Source organism: Ceratotherium simum, chromosome 18 (genome assembly GCF_057802395.1).
Source record: "Ceratotherium simum simum isolate JZ-2026a chromosome 18, ASM5780239v1, whole genome shotgun sequence".
In the NCBI taxonomy this organism is placed as follows: domain Eukaryota; kingdom Metazoa; phylum Chordata; class Mammalia; order Perissodactyla; family Rhinocerotidae; genus Ceratotherium; species Ceratotherium simum.
The window spans coordinates 54332150-54348024 of NC_141917.1; the positions used below are offsets into that span (position 1 = coordinate 54332150).

A 15875-nucleotide genomic window follows, 5' to 3' on the forward strand; every position below is an offset into this window, starting at 1 on the left:
ACAGCTTTTTCCATGCTAAAGTTTAACTATTTGTAATTATTGATCTAGGAAGGTTTTATTTTATTTTTTATTTAAATCAACATAACTTCCTATCTTATTATTTACATTTACACTGCTGACTCTCAGAAATTAATTAATCCTTTTCTCTAATATTTTAGTAGTCAAAATATTAGATGACATTGTAAAACATACAGATTTCTTTCTAACTTATTAAATGTTTTTGTTTGAAGAGGTGTTTTTAAATACCTGAGGAAATTGGCAAAATGTTAGAGAATCAGAAAAATATAATTTTAAAGGCTTTATTCTATAGATAATATTATTTCTATATCAACTTTTGATGTTCTCCCTATACCTCTAAACCTTTACATGTGCCGTTTCTTGTAGTTGGCATGCCCTTCCCTCACCTGTGCCCTTCAGCCTTCCTCAAGACTTTGCTCCTCTGGTCGGGTATTTCCCCTTAATCCCCCTCTTCCCTCCTCAAAGTTGGTTAGATTTCCCTTTCTCAATATTCCCATCGTATCTTCTGCATTCTTCTTTTAGCAACACTGAGTTATAACTGTTGTTTAGTTTGTCATTCTTTCACAGTTAAAGATGTAAGTGAAGTGTCTTCAGGACCAGAATTGCGTATCAACTCTTAAGTTCTAGCACCTGGCTTGTAGTAGGAAATCAGCAATTAATTGTTGAATGAATAAAAGCAGTTATGAGTCTTGTTGGTGGAAACCTGTATTAGTAAAGTGTTTCTGGATTACAGTTTGGAAATACATTTTGAATTTTAAATGTTCATATCCTTTGAGTTTTAATATTTATTACAGAAATATTTGCACAGGTTTGTAAAGGTGTGTTGTTTATAATGGTAAGAGAAAAAAAACAAACCCCAGTGTTCACCAATGAAAGGACTAGTTAAATAAATTTGTCATTCCTATAATAGAATACTATGCAGCTATTAAAAAGAATGAGGTATAGGGGCCGGCCCCATGGCATAGCTGTTAAGTGCGCCCACTCAGCTTCAGCGGCCCAGGTGTTCACAGGTTTGGATCCTGGGCGCGCACCAACATACCACTTGTCAAGCCATGCTGTGGGGGCGTGCCATATAAAGTAGAGGAAGATGGGCATGGATGTTAGCCCAGGGCCAATCTTCTCAGAAAAAAAGAGGAGGATTAGCATCAGATGTTAGCTCAGCGCTAATCTTCCTCACAAACAAAATAAATAAAATAAAAAGAATGGTGTATATATACATATGCTGGCATAAAAAATATTTATAAGATGTACTAAGGAAAAAAATTTACAAAACAGTATTATAATATGATCCTATTATTGTTTTAAAAAGTTGTATATGTATGTATGTTAGTATGTGCATAGAAAATACACCATTCTCTTAGGAGTGACTAACTCTTGGGCGTAGAATTATAGGGGGCCTGTACTTTCTACATTATTTTATTTTTTTCTGATGAAATATATAAAGTATTTCTCAGTGGAGGAGGAGTATTTATGAGGTGATGGGGGTCTCTGTAAGCAGTATTTGATTTCATTCAAAATTCATTAACCATCTTCAAGCTCATACAGCTAACTGAAATTTTAAAATCTGACAGACTAATGGTGTGAGTCACAGGAAGAAGTAAATAAGCTCCATACATGTTTACTAAAGTAAATCTCTTCTCTCACTGCCTTTGAAAATTAATTAAAATTATCTGTCCTCCTCATTTATTTTTTTTTTTTTTGTGAGGAAGATCAGCCCTGAGCTAACATCCATGCCAATCCTCCTCCTTTTTTCCCCCAAAGCCCCAGTAGATAGTTGTATGTCATAGTTGCACATCCTTCTAGTTGCTGCACGTGGGAGGGTGCCCCAGCATGGCTGGACAAGCAGTGCTTCAGTGTGCACCCGGGATCCGAACCCGGGCCGCCAGTAGCAGAGTGCATGCACTTAACCGCTAAGCCACGGGGCCGGCCCCCCCTCCTTATTGTTATATGTTCTTTTTATAAAACAAATCGATTTCTCTAAAGGAGAAATTGTAGATGTATGTAAATTAAATAACACCCTGAACTATTCAAAATTATTTTGTAAGAGAGGATAATCAAGGGTAAATAACTTTGTTTATCCTCTGGGGTGTTATTGTGGCACCATTAAATCAAGATAATTCTATTCTCTTTGTTAAAAAAAAATGAGAGATTAGTATTATATGTTTGCTTTTCCATTGTACTTTTTCTACTTTGTGATATTTTTTTTAAGACACAATAAGACTATTTATTTGGAATCCACTAGTTAGTAAATTATGATCATTGCCTTACAAACTGTTGAAATTCACCTAGTAAGATAAATGAGATTTCAGGTACAGTGTATACTTGTTTTAGTAAGCAGTACTTTCAAAGTCTTTATTTAATAAATAAAACAAAACTTTAGCATCATTTATTTATTCATAAGCCATGAACCAAGCACATATTATTCTTAATCACTTAATTAAAGTAAGTCCAAATCCCTCTACTTGTTAACCCCTTTGGTATTTGAAAGTTAAAATGGGGCCGGCCCTGTGGCTTGGTGGTTAAGTGCACGCTCTGCAATGCTGGTGGCCCGGGTTCGGATCCCAGGTGCGCATCAAGGCACCACTTCTCCGTCCATCCTGAGGCCGAGTCCCACATGCAGCAACTAGAAGGATGTGCAGCCATGACATACAACTATCTACTGGGGCTTTGGGGGGAAAAAATAAAATAAATAAAATCTTTAAAAAAACAAAAAAAAAAAAAAAATAAAATAAAATAAAATATTCTAAAATTCACACTTTTTAAATTTTGGATTTACCTACTGAACTTAGATTTTACTATGAATACTTTCAAAACTGTAAACAGAAAAACATATAGCTATATAGTAACTTTTAAATAACAAATTTATTTTTTAAATTACAAATTTAAAGGTTTTCTTTTCTCCCTTTTGCTAGCCAGTTTCAGTTGGAGGGCTGATAGTAAACCTTATTGGTATCTGTGCCTTTAGCCATGCCCATAACCATACCCATGGAGCTTCTCAAGGAAGCTGTCACTCATCTGATCATAGCCATTCACACCATATGCATGGACACAGTGACCATGGGCATGGTCACAGCCACGGATCTGCTGGCAGAGGCATGAATGCTAACATGAGGGGTGAGTCCTTGTCAAATATTGTCCTACCTTTCAACTATGTTTGAATTTATAGTTTGTATTAAATATTGGGCTTCTGTACAGTTTTATTTTTGAAAAGCAATCTGTGGCTAAAAAAAGGTCTGAAGTCATCTGCTGTACTAAATGCTTATGTTTGTTCATAAATGTTAGTTTTTAAATAGATTATGGTAATTGCAGAGTCCTTTTCATAGTGATGGTTGCATAAATATTACTTGGAAGGGAAACCTTGAGTGTGCCATTATGAACTTTGACTACAAAAGAACCAGGAAATTTTTATTGTACTGTAAAAAAATATGGGGGAATGGGGCCAGCCCAGTGGCTTAGTGATTAAGTTCGCCCGCTGCGCTTTGGCGGCCTGGGGTTCGCAGGTTCGGATCCTGGGCGCGGACCTTCTCACCACTCATCAAGCCATGCTGTGGCAGCGTCCCACGTACAAAATAGAGGAAGATTGGCGCAGATGTTAGCTCAAGGACAATCTTCCTCACCAAAAAGAAATATATATATATGGGGGAAATATTTTATCACTTATTACATTGAATTATTTATTCTGATGGTTTAATATAAGTAATTTGGGTAATGTCAAAACTTGGCTCATGTATGATTTCTAGGAAACCTTCCCAGACAAACCACACCATCATGAAACTCACCACACTGTTATAGTTGCCCACATCCTTACCTTTTTACCACTATGCTATGAATTCCTTGAGGGCATTTGAAGTACCAGCCCCAAGCAGAGTGCCAGGTACATAGTAGCTACCCAGTAATATTTGTAGAATGGATAAAAGAACTAAATTAGATGTGCTTTAATTTTTAATGTTTTTATATATTTTATTTTTAGGTGTATTTCTACATGTTTTGGCAGACACACTTGGCAGTATTGGTGTGATTGTATCCACAATTCTTATAGAGCAGTTTGGATGGTTCATTGCTGATCCCCTCTGTTCTCTTTTTATTGCTGTATTAATATTTCTCAGTGTTGTTCCACTGATTAAAGATGCCTGTCAGGTTCTACTTCTGAGACTGCCACCAGAATATGAAAAAGAACTACATATTGCTTTAGAAAAGGTATTATGTGTAATTCACTATTTTTTTCCTTTTAAAATAGTATTTGAAATTATATAAGTTGACCTAATAAGAAATGTGAAAGATATGAATGAAGAAAATACAGTTTTACTTAAAGGACATAAAATAGGGACAATAAATAGAGATATTCTCTTGGATGGGAAACTGTATTGTGAAGATATTGCTTCTCTTTCATTTAAATCTCAATGCAGTTACCTCTCATTGCAATTGTTTTGTTTTGTTTGTTTTTGTTTTGGGAGAGGATAGCCAATCTAGTATTACTTGGAAGCTTATTTGGAGGACTTAATGCTTGAGAATAAACAAAAAAAATACATAAGTTTAACTAATTAATAAGATCCTATTTTGTGATTATAAAGTTACAGAATTAACTAACAAAACTAATAGTTTTGTCCTTGGACAAGAATAAACACATAAATAAATTTCAGAAAAAATAGGTTGTCCAGAAACAGACCCGGGAACTTATGGAATTCAGCATTTAGCAGAGATAGCATTTCACATCAGTGGGGAGAAAGGGTTGACCTAATGAACATTTCCACTTGATGAAAAAGAAAAGCTGTATCTCTATACCGTACCATATAAAAATATATTTCCACTGGATTAACTATGTAAATGACCAATTATAAAACTGCTAAAATAAAGTAGAATAATATTTTTAGAGTCACAGAGGTAGGGAAAGTCTTTTTAATAAGGTTGAAGTGAAACCAGAAGCCAGAAAGGGAGGAAAAAGAAATATGCAGATTGGACTAACCGAAAATTGTCCATTGGCAAAAGATTCCATTAACAAGTATGAAGTATAAAAGGCAGAGGAGGAGAAAATCTTTGCAGCATAGGTAAATAGGCAAAGGCTACTATCCATAATCATTTAAATCAAGAAAAAAGCAGTCTTGTAGAAAAATTGACTGATTATATAAACAGGCAATTCACAGAAAAAAACAAATAGAATGTTTTTCAGCTTGTGTTTTGCCATATATTCAAGTAATTAGGGTCTGCTGATGAAAAGTTGGCATCTTGTGTATTTAAGGTATAGCATCTTAACCCACTGTTTTGATAAATAAAATTAGTAAAATTTTCTCACTTTCTCGTAATTAGTGAATAGTACATCCTACTAAAAAAAAAAGTTTTTTATTTCAAAAATAATACATGTCCATTACAGAAAACAAAAATGGGGAAAAAAATCGCATGTAATTCCACCACCTGGAAAGACGCACTTTTAAAGCTGTTTTTCTGTATAAAAATATTTTGAAGATAAAAATGGCAAAAACTTTTGTAAATTTTTCCCCACTTAATTATGTCATGTTGATAAATATTCTAATACATTTTTTTTAATTGATGTTTTAATAGTTTTTAACATTGTGAAATTTGGGGTTGTACATTTTTGTTTGTCCATCACCATATATATGACTCCCTTCACCCCTTGTGCCCACCCCCCACCCCCATTGCCCCTGGTAACCACAATACAGTTTTCTCTGTCCATGTGTTGGTTTATATTCCACATATGAGTGAGATCATACAGTGTTTGTCTTTCTCTTTCTGGCTTATTTCACTTAACATAATACCCTCCAGGCCCATCCATGTTGTTGCAAATGGGACGATTTTGTCTTTTTTTATAGCTGAGTAGTATTCCATTGTATATGTATACCACATTTTCTTAATCCAGTTGTCAGTCGAGGGACACTTAGGTTGCTTCCACTTCTTGGCTATGGTGAATAATGCTGCAATGAACATAGCGGTACATAAGCCTCTTTGGATTATTGATTTCAGGTTCGTTGTATAGATTCCCAGTAGTGTGATGACTGGGTCATAGGGCATCTCTATTTTTAATTCTTTGAGGAATCTCCATACCGTTTTCCATAGAGGCTGCACCAGTTTGCCTTCCCACCAGCTGTGTATGAGGGTTCCTGTTTCTCCACATCCTCTCCAACACTTGTTGTTTTTTGTCTTGGTGATTATAGCCATTCTAACGGGCGTGAGGTGATATCTTAGTGTTGTTTTGATTTGCATTTCCCTGATGATTAGTGATGGTGAACATCTTTTCGTGTGCCTATTGGCCATCTGTATATCTTCTTTGGAGAAGTGTCCATTTCCTCTGCGCATTTTTTGATCGGGTTGTTTGTTTTTTTGTTGTTCAGTTGTGTGAGTTCTTTATATATTATGGAGATCAACCCCTTGTCAGATGTATGTTTTGCAAATACTCTCCCAGCTGGTGGGTTTTCTGTTCATCTTGATTCTGGTTTCGTTTGTCTTATAGAAGCTCTTTAGTCTGATAAAGTCCCAGTTGTTTATTTTTTCTTTAGTTTCCCTAGTGTGGGTACGCATGTCATCCGAAAAGATTCCTTTATGACCAATGTCAAATAGTGTGTTGCCTATATTTTCTTCTATGAATTTTATAGTTTGAGGTCTCACCTTCAGGTCTTTGATCCATTTTGAGTTAATTTTTGTGAGTGGCGATAGCAGATGGTCCACTTTCATTCTTTTGCATGTGGCTGTCCAGTTTTCCCAACACCATTTATTGAAGAGACTTTCCTTTCTCCATTGTATGTTCTTAGCACCTTTGTCGAAAATTAGCTGTCCGTATATGTGTGGTTTTATTTCTGGGCTTTCAATTCTGTTCCATTGATCTGTGTGTCTGTTTTTGTACCAGTACCATGCTGTTTTGATTACTGTTGCTTTGTAGTATGTTTTGAAGTCAGGGATTGTGATGCCTCCTGCTTTGTTCTTTTTTCTTAGGATTGCTTTAGCTATTCGGGGTCTTTTGTTGCCCCATATAAATTTTAGTATTCTTTTTTCTATTTCTGTGAAGAATGTCATTGGAATTCTGATTGGGATTGCATTGAATCTGTAGATTGCTTTAGGTAATATAGACATTTTAACTATGTTTATTCTTCTAATCCACATGCATGGGATATCTTTCCATTTCTTTATGTCATCATCAATTTCTTTCAATAATGTCTTGTAGTTCTCATTGTATAGGTCATTCACCTCCTTGGCAAGATTTATTTCTAGGTATTTTATTCTTTTTGATGCATTTGTAAATGGTATTATCTTTTTGAGTTCTCTTTCTATTAGTTCATTATTAGCATACAGAAATGCAACTGATTTTTGTGGATTGATTTTGTACCCTGAAACTTTGCTGTAGTTGTTGATTATTTCTAATAGTTTTCCAACGGATTCTTTAGGGTTTTCTATATATAAAATCATGTCATCTGCAAATTCTGAGAGTTTCACTTCTTCGTTACCTATTTGGATTCCTTTTATTCCTTTTTCTTGCCTAATTGCTCTGGCCAAAACCTCCAGTACTGTGTTGAACAGGAGTGGTGACAGTGGGCAGCCCTGCCTTGTTCCTGTTCTCAGAGGAATGGCTTTCAGTCTTTCCCCGTTGAGTATGATGTTGGCTGTGGGTTTGTCATAAATACCCTTTATTATGTTGAGGTACTTTCCTTCTATTCCCATTTTGTTGAGAGTTTTTATCGTAAATGGATGTTGTATCTTGTCAAATGCCTTCTCTGCGTCTATTGAGATGACCATGTGGTTTTTATTCTTTGTTTTGTTGATGTGATGTATCACGATTGATTTGCGGATGTTGAACCATCCCTGTGTCCCTGGTATAAGTCCCACTTGATCATGGTGTATGATCTTTTTAATGTGTTGCTGTATTCGGTTTGCCAATATTTTGTTGAGGGTTTTTGCATCTATGTTCATCAGCGATATTGCCCTGTAATTTTCTTTCTTTGTATTGTCTTTGTCTGGCTTTGGTATCAGGGTGATGTTGGCCTCATAGAATGATTTAGGAAGTGTTCCATCTTCCTCTATTTTTTGGAATAGTTTGAGAAGGATGGGTATTAAATCTTCTTTGAATGTTTGGTAAAATTCACCTGAGAAGCCTTCTGGTCCTGGACTTTTATTTTTTGGGAGGTTTTTGATTACTATTTCAATCTCTTTACTTGTGATTGGTCTATTCAGATTCTCCATTTCTTCTTGGTTCAGTTTTGGGAGGTTGTATGAGTCTAAGAATTTATCCATTTCTTCTAGATTGTCCAATTTGTTGGCATATGATTTCTCATAGTATTCTCTTATAATCCTCTGTATTTCCGTGATATCTGTTGTAATTTCTCCTCTTTCATTGCTAATTTTATTTACTTGGGCCTTTTCTCTTTTTTTCTTAGTAAGTCTGTCTAAGGGTTTGTCGATTTTGTTTATGTTCTCAAAGAACCAACTCTTTGTTTCATTAATCCTTTCTACTGTTTTTTTGGTCTCAATTTCATTTATTTCTGCTCTGATTTTTATTATTTCTCTCCTTCTGCTGACTTTGGGCTTTGTTTGTTCTTCTTTTTCTAGTTCTGTTAGGTGTAATTTAAGGTTGCTTATTTGGGCTTTTTCTTGTTTGTTAAGGTGGGCTTGTATTGCTATGAGTTTCCCTCTCAGGACCACTTTTGCTGCATCCCATATGGTTTGATATGGCATATTTTCATTTTCGTTTGTTTCCAGATAGTTTTTGATTTCTCCTTTAATTTCATCAATGATCCATTGGTTGTTCAGTAGCATGTTGTTTAATCTCCACATTTTTGTCACTCCCAGTTTTTTTTTCATGGTTCATTTCCAGTTTCATAGCCTTATGGTCTGAAAAGATGCTTGTTATGATTTCAGTCTTCTTAAATTTATTGAGGCTTGCTTTGTTTCCCAACATATGGTCTATCCTTGAGAATGTTCCATGTGCGCTTGCAAAGAATGTGTAGTCAGCTGTTTTTGGATGGAGTGCTCTGTATATGTCTACTAGGTCCATCTCGTCCAGTTTTTCATTTAAGTCTACTATTTCTTTATTGACTTTTTGTCTGGATGATCTATCCATTGATATAAGTGGGGTATTAAGATCCCCTACTGTTATTGTGTTGTTGTTAATGTCTCCTTTTAGGTTTGTTAATAGTTGCTTTATGTACATTGGTGCTCCTATGTTGGGTGCATATATATTTATAAGTGATATGTCTCCTTGGTGGAGTGTCCCTTTTATCGTTATATATTTCCCTTCTTTGTCTTTCTTAACCTGCTTTATCTTGAAGTCTACTTTGTCTCATATGAGTATGGCAATACTTGCTTTCTTTTGTTTGCCATTAGCTTGGAGTATTGTCTTCCATCCTTTCATTCTGAGCCTGTGCTTGTCTTTAGTGCTGAGATGTGTTTCCTGGAGGCAGCATATTGTTGGGTCTTGCTTTTTAATCCATCCTGCCACTCTGTATCTTTTGATTGGAGACTTCAATCCATTTACATTTAGGGTCATTATTGATATATGAGGGCTTAACGTTGCTGTTTTGTCACTTATTTTCTGGTTCTTTTGCGTTTCCTTTGTTTCTTGTCCCATTTGTTTCAGACTGCCAATTCAGTTTGGTTGTTCTGTCTTATGACTCTTCTAGTTTTCTCTTTGTTTATCCTGTGTGGTTTTGTTTTGATTATTTGTTTAGTGGTTACCTTGAGGTTTGTGTAAAAAATCTTGTGTATGAGATAGTCCATTATCTGATGGCCTCCTATTTCCTTATACTAAATCATTTCAATCACTTTCCTCTTCCCCTTCTAAGTCGTTCTTCTTATACCTTATTCTATCTTGTGTTGTGGCTATGTGTTTACATTGATGAGGTTTAATTTATTTTTGATGAATTCCTTCCTTTGATCTTTGATTTTGGTATTTAAGTGATTGCTAACCTATTCCGGTAAAGATCTACTATTTTTCTGAGTTTATCTACCTATTTTTCTCCTTGCTCCAAGCTTTGTATTCCCTTTCTCTTCTTTTTTTCAGGCCTGAGGGCCTTCTTGCGTATTTCTTGTAGTGGGGGTCTCGTGGCCATGAACACCCTTAGCTTTTGTTTATCTGGGAGAGTTACTATTTCTCCATCATATTTGAAGGAAATTTTTGCTTTGTAGAGTATTCTTGGCTGAAAGTTTTTGTCTTTCACTATTTTGAATATATCATTCCAGTCTCTCCTAACCTGTAAAGTTTCTGTTGAGAAATCCACTGAGAGCCTGATGAGAGTTCTTTGTACATTATTTTTTGTTTTTGTCTAGCTGCCCTTAATATTGTTTCTTTGTCATTGACTTTGGCCAGCCTTACCGCTATAGGTCGTGGAGTGGGCCTTTGCCTGTTGATGTGTTTAGGTGATGTATTGGCTTCACTTACTGGTATTTCCTGCTCCTTCCCCAGATTTGGGAAGTTCTCAGCTATTATTTCCTTGAGTAGGCTCTCTCTTCCTCTTTCCCTCTCTTCTCCCGAAGGAATACCGATAATTCTTATGTTACATTTCCTAATAGAGTCAGATATTTCTCGGAGACTTTCTTCATTTCTTTTTAGTCTTAGTTCTCTCTCTTCTTCCATCTGGAGCATATCTGTATTCCTATCCTCTAAAATGCTAATTCTTGTGCCGGCCCCGTGGCTTAGCGGTTAAGTGCTGGCACTCCGCTACTGGCGGCCCGGGTTCGGATCCCAGGCGCGCACCGAGACACCGCTACTCCGGCCATGCTGAGGCCATGTCCCACATACAGCAACTAGAAGGATGTGCAACTATGACATACAACTATCTACTGGGGCTTTGGGGGGAAAATAAATAAATAAATAAATAAAAATTTTTAAAAAAATGTTAATTGTTTCCTCCATATTGTCAGCTCTGTTCTTTAAAGATTCCAGATTCTCCTTTATCTCCTCCATTGTGTTCTTCATCTCCATCAGCACTGATTGGTTTTTCTTTATGATTTCAATCTCTTTTGTGAAGAAACTCCTAATCTCATTGAATTGTCTGTGTTGTCTCGTATTTTGTTGAGTGTTTTTATGGTAGCTATTTTGAAATCTCTGTCGTTTAGATTATGGATTTCTTTGTCTTCAGGGTTGGTTTCTGGGTGCTTGTCATTTTCCTTCTGGTCTGGTGATTTCATGTACTTTGCATTGTGGTTCCTGTGTTGGCTTTGTTTTTCCTCATCCTGGAAATCTCTGTTTGCAATTTCCACCCGCCACCACTGTGTGGTGGTAAAGGGCTGTGTAATCTAAGCCCCCTGCCCTCTGCCATGTTTTCCGCTGCGATATGCGGGTAGGATCGCTTGATCTGGTCTGCCGGTAGGATCACTTGGTCTGGTCTGCCGCAAATCACTTGGGCTGGTCTGGTTGGCTGAGCTGCAGGGTCTGGTTTGCGGGGGGGGGGGGTCTCTCTCTTTTGCCCTCTGGGGTCCCTGGCGTGGGGGGCTTCTCATTTGCCCTTCGTTTTCCCCTTGTTATCCGCTCTCTGGGGTGCTCAGATGTTGATGGTAGCCCTGTGGCTCTTCTGAGTCCTCTGTGTGCGAGTTTCCCACTGGCTGAGAGAGCGCGAAGAGTTACGGTTTCCCCGCAGAGAACCGCCCCTCCCCCATCTCTGGGAGCCGGGCAGACCGGGATCGCTGATCTGATGGGGAGGGAGAGGAGTTCTCACCTCTCCCTACTTCCTCCAGGGGCCCAGCACGTTCCAATCTCAGATGTGCAGCAGCATGGATCTTTCCGATCTAGCTTTTCACTGTCTGGGATTCCGTTGTTGTTTTGTGACTGTTCCTTTTGTTGTATCTTATCGGGGGAAGAGTTCATGGGAAAACTCACTCCACCATAACGCTGACGTCACTCCTCTCTAATACGTTTTTAATGACAGTGTAATGTTGCACTGTATGGGTTGTCTGTAATTTATTTAACCAGGCCTCTGTTGTTGAACATGGAAGATATCTTTTGATCTGTATAACAAATAATATGCCAGTGTGTTTTTATCAGTGCAAGGAAACCGTGTAGTTCATTGAGCATATCCAGTGTTTAAAATAGGCAAAGTACCTCTTATATATAGGTGAAAACAGGTGTGCAACTGTTGGGTGTAAAGATACTTGTAACCCCCATTTACTTCCTATTGAGAGCTTCCTTCCCTGGCATCTCTCCCAGGTCGAAATATTTTGGGCAGCTTTACTTGAAGCTAGTTGTCCCTCTCCTATTCCTTTCTCACTTCTTGGCTCTCCTTCTTACCTTTTTTTTTTTTTTCCTTAATCAGCTTCTTAGCTGATTTGGTCTATTCCTGAACCAAAAAGATTGCTTTATGTGAAGTAAATTAGCCTTTAAGTCCATTATATCACCTCTTTCTTTATTTGACAGATACAGAAAATTGAAGGATTAATATCATACCGAGACCCTCATTTTTGGCGTCATTCTGCCAGTGTTGTGGCAGGAACAATTCACATACAGGTGACATCCGATGTGCTGGAACAACGAATAGTACAGCAGGTAATAAATCTTTTGTTTTTAAAGTAATTTCAGTTGAGGTAATTCATGCATAAAATTGCACACATTATAAGTTATACAGCTCAATAGTCATTTAACTATTCAAAAATATCAATCTTTCAGCTGTCCAAGGATAATGTAACTTATTTTTTACATGTAGATTTGTTTTATATCCAAAAATGATTAAAATAAAATCAAGTTTTAGTATTTACAGGACAAGTTTATGTAAAAAAAATTCATTTATGATTCACCTTAGTTTCCAATAGATTATCCAGAAATGTTATTATAAATATAGCCCTAAATTAATAATAAGAACAATACAATTGGCAGGGTATATGCTATGGTTGGAGATAAGGATCAAAATAGTTCCTGTAGCTCTATCCTAGGCATACCAAATTGGAAACAATAGCTGTTTCCCTTTTCTACTTTGAATGTCAGGTCAGTAATTTACTGGCCTTCTAAAACATCCTATCTAACGTTTGACCAACTAAATAATAAACATTACTTTGTGGATTTACCTTTGACTATCTGTAGCTATAAAAAAATGTGATATCAATCATTTAAGACATATGCACTAAAGGCATTAAAATGTATGGATTTTTGTAACAGGTTACAGGAATACTTAAAGATGCTGGAGTAAACAATTTAACAATTCAAGTGGAAAAAGAGGCATACTTTCAACATATGTCTGGCCTAAGTACTGGATTCCATGATGTTCTGGCTATGACAAAACAAATGGAGTCCATGAAATACTACAGAGATGGTACTTATATCATGTGAGATGACTCGAGAATTACCCCTGGAGTATGAAACAATGAAGATTAAATGACTCAGTATTTATAATATTGCCAGAAAGAAAAAAATTGCACATAATTGTACAGAAACATTTTGCCATGTTTGAAAAAAAATTTTAAACCTTCTTACTATTGGATCAAGGAATCTTTGTTAAAGGAAATTTAAATACAGAATGAAGCATTAATTGTACAAGTAAAGTAATTATTTGAATTATAACAGGAATCTTAAAATTTGAGTGAATATGATGTATCATATCATCTTCAAAAATGAACATATAATGATGGATTCTAGTCAAGATCAAAATTACTTCTGTGTGTTTACTTTCTGTCAGAAAGGATCTCCGTTGTAAATAATGTATTTACATGTTTATTACAAAGACCCAATTGAAAAATTTTTAGTCAATTTTTTGCATAGCCCTAGGATAAAATAGGAATAAAAATTCTATATTTATGGATTTTATGTATATAAAACTGGTTTCTAATTATAACTTAAATCCATTAAGTAAAAGCTGTATTGCCACTTTAAATGTAAACTAAATTATTTGGGAGAAACTTCAACCACTGAGATGAGACAAGCAGTGAGAATAGGGAAGTATAACATTACAGTTTTTGATGTATTACAAAAACCAACCACTGTGTAAAATAAATTTTTTTACTTTTGGTAATATTTGCAAATGAATAATTACTTTATTAGGGTAAAGAACTTATACTAAGTTGTGTGCATGTTACTCAATCACTTGTCTTCTTCCTCTAACGTAGAATATTCTATTTGTTGTTAGGCATCAGGCATTTCAAGTTGCATATCAAGCTGGTATCCAAGCAATGCTAGGCTTTCCATCTTTTCATTTTTTAGCTCCCTGTGTTGTGGAGCAGCCGGTTGAGAGAATCATAAATAACTGTTAACTCAAAGTTGAATTTTCTTCCTAGAGATGTAACTTTTTTTTTTTTTTTTTAATTTCTGGAACATGTAGATATATAAGAAATATCAAAGAATAGGTAGTTATTTTAAAGTTTAGTAAGTAAATCTTGTCCATAAACACTTGGGCACCATGAAATCAAAATACCCTATAAGTACTTCCTATAGTAATATCTAGTTTATACTTTTTCATTTCCAATTTAAGCTGAAGGTGTAGGGCCAGCCCCGTGGCTTGGCGGTTAAGTGCGCACGCTCTGCTGCTGGCGGCCCAGGTTCAGATCCTGGGCGTACACCGACGCACCGCTTCTCTGGCCATGCTGAGGCCACGTCCCACATACAGAAACTAGAAGGATATGCACCTGTGACATACAACTGTCTACTGGGGCTTTGGAGGAAAAAATAATTAATTAATAAATTAAACTGTGTAGTCTGAAAAGACTATGATATATAGATATATAATAATATATGCAGTTTTATGAACACCAAAGAATGTTGTTCAAAAGAAATTTTTGAATACCCGTCTACTTATAAGCATCTGAATATTTTCATTCTTATACTAGGAATTTTGATAAGTAGGATGAATTAATTTTAGTATGGGTACTATTTTCTTATCTATACCGTAATGGCAAACATGTATTGTAAATCATATTTTTATCTTACCAACTTTCATGTGTGAGAGGTTTTAGAAATTTGTTATAAGTTATTTTGGTATTCCTTGTCTTCTGTTTATACATTTTCTGGTCCAGAATCTACATGTTAAAATTTTTGAGTGGTGGGAAAATAATTGCATATTGATATTTTAATGCAATTTTTATAAATTAAAAGTTTTTTTAAGTAGATAGGTACAGTAAAGATTATACCATTATTAAAATTATTTCCCTGAGAAGGCATATAGGCCCAGTCCCATGGCTTAGCGGTCCCGTGGGACTTTGGGGGAAAATATAAATAAATAAATAAAATTACTGGGAAAAAAAAAAAAGGGCCAGCCCTGTGGCTTAGCGGTTAAGTGCGCGCGCTCCGCTGCTGGCGGCCCGGGTTCAGATCCCGGGCGTGCACCGACGCACCGCTTCTCCGGCCATGCTGAGGTCGCGTCCCACATACAGCAACTAGAAGGATGTGCAGCTATGACATACAACTATCTAGTGGGGCTTTGGGGTGGGGGGGGAGGCATACAAATAGCAGAAAAATTAATGTGATTGAGAGCTATCAAGGTGAGAAAGAGGGCAGCGGCTGAAGGGTAAGGGGATGTAGGTAGAAAGTAGGAAGACTCCATGGGCCGGCCCTGTGGCTTGGTGGTTAAGTGCGCGCGCTGCGATGCTGGCGGCCCGGGTTCGGATCCCGGGTGCGCATCGAGGCACCACTTCTCCGTTCATCCTGAGGCCGAGTCCCACATACAGCAACTAGAAGGATGTGCAGCTACGACACACAACTATCCACTGGGGCTTTGGGGGGAAAAAATAAAATAAATAAAATCTTTAAAAAAAAAAAAAAAAAAGAAAGTAGGAAGACTCCAGTATTGAGAGCAACTGGGTACTGGTTCCAGCTCATTTAAACCATGTGACTGGGGCCAGCCCAGTGGCGTAGTGGTTAAGTTCGTGTGCTCTGCTTCAGTGGCTTGGGGTTTGCAGGTTTGGATCCTGGGCGCAGACCTACACACTGCTCATCAAGCCAT

General features: G+C 36.7%; 1 protein-coding gene across 2 annotated transcripts in view; it reads left to right on the plus strand.

Annotated features, from left to right (window-relative positions):
* Positions 1–13954, plus strand: part of SLC30A5 (solute carrier family 30 member 5) — a 35470-nt gene extending 21516 nt beyond the window's left edge. For both annotated transcript variants that reach the window (XM_004422893.3, XM_087443369.1), the window contains 4 exons: positions 2931–3132; positions 3989–4215; positions 12368–12496; positions 13103–13954. In XM_004422893.3, coding sequence (XP_004422950.1) covers positions 2931–3132; positions 3989–4215; positions 12368–12496; positions 13103–13273 — 729 coding nt within the window. In that variant the 3' untranslated portion in view covers positions 13274–13954. The remainder of the gene's footprint in view (positions 1–2930; positions 3133–3988; positions 4216–12367; positions 12497–13102) is intronic.
* Positions 13955–15875: the final 1921 nt, after the last annotated feature.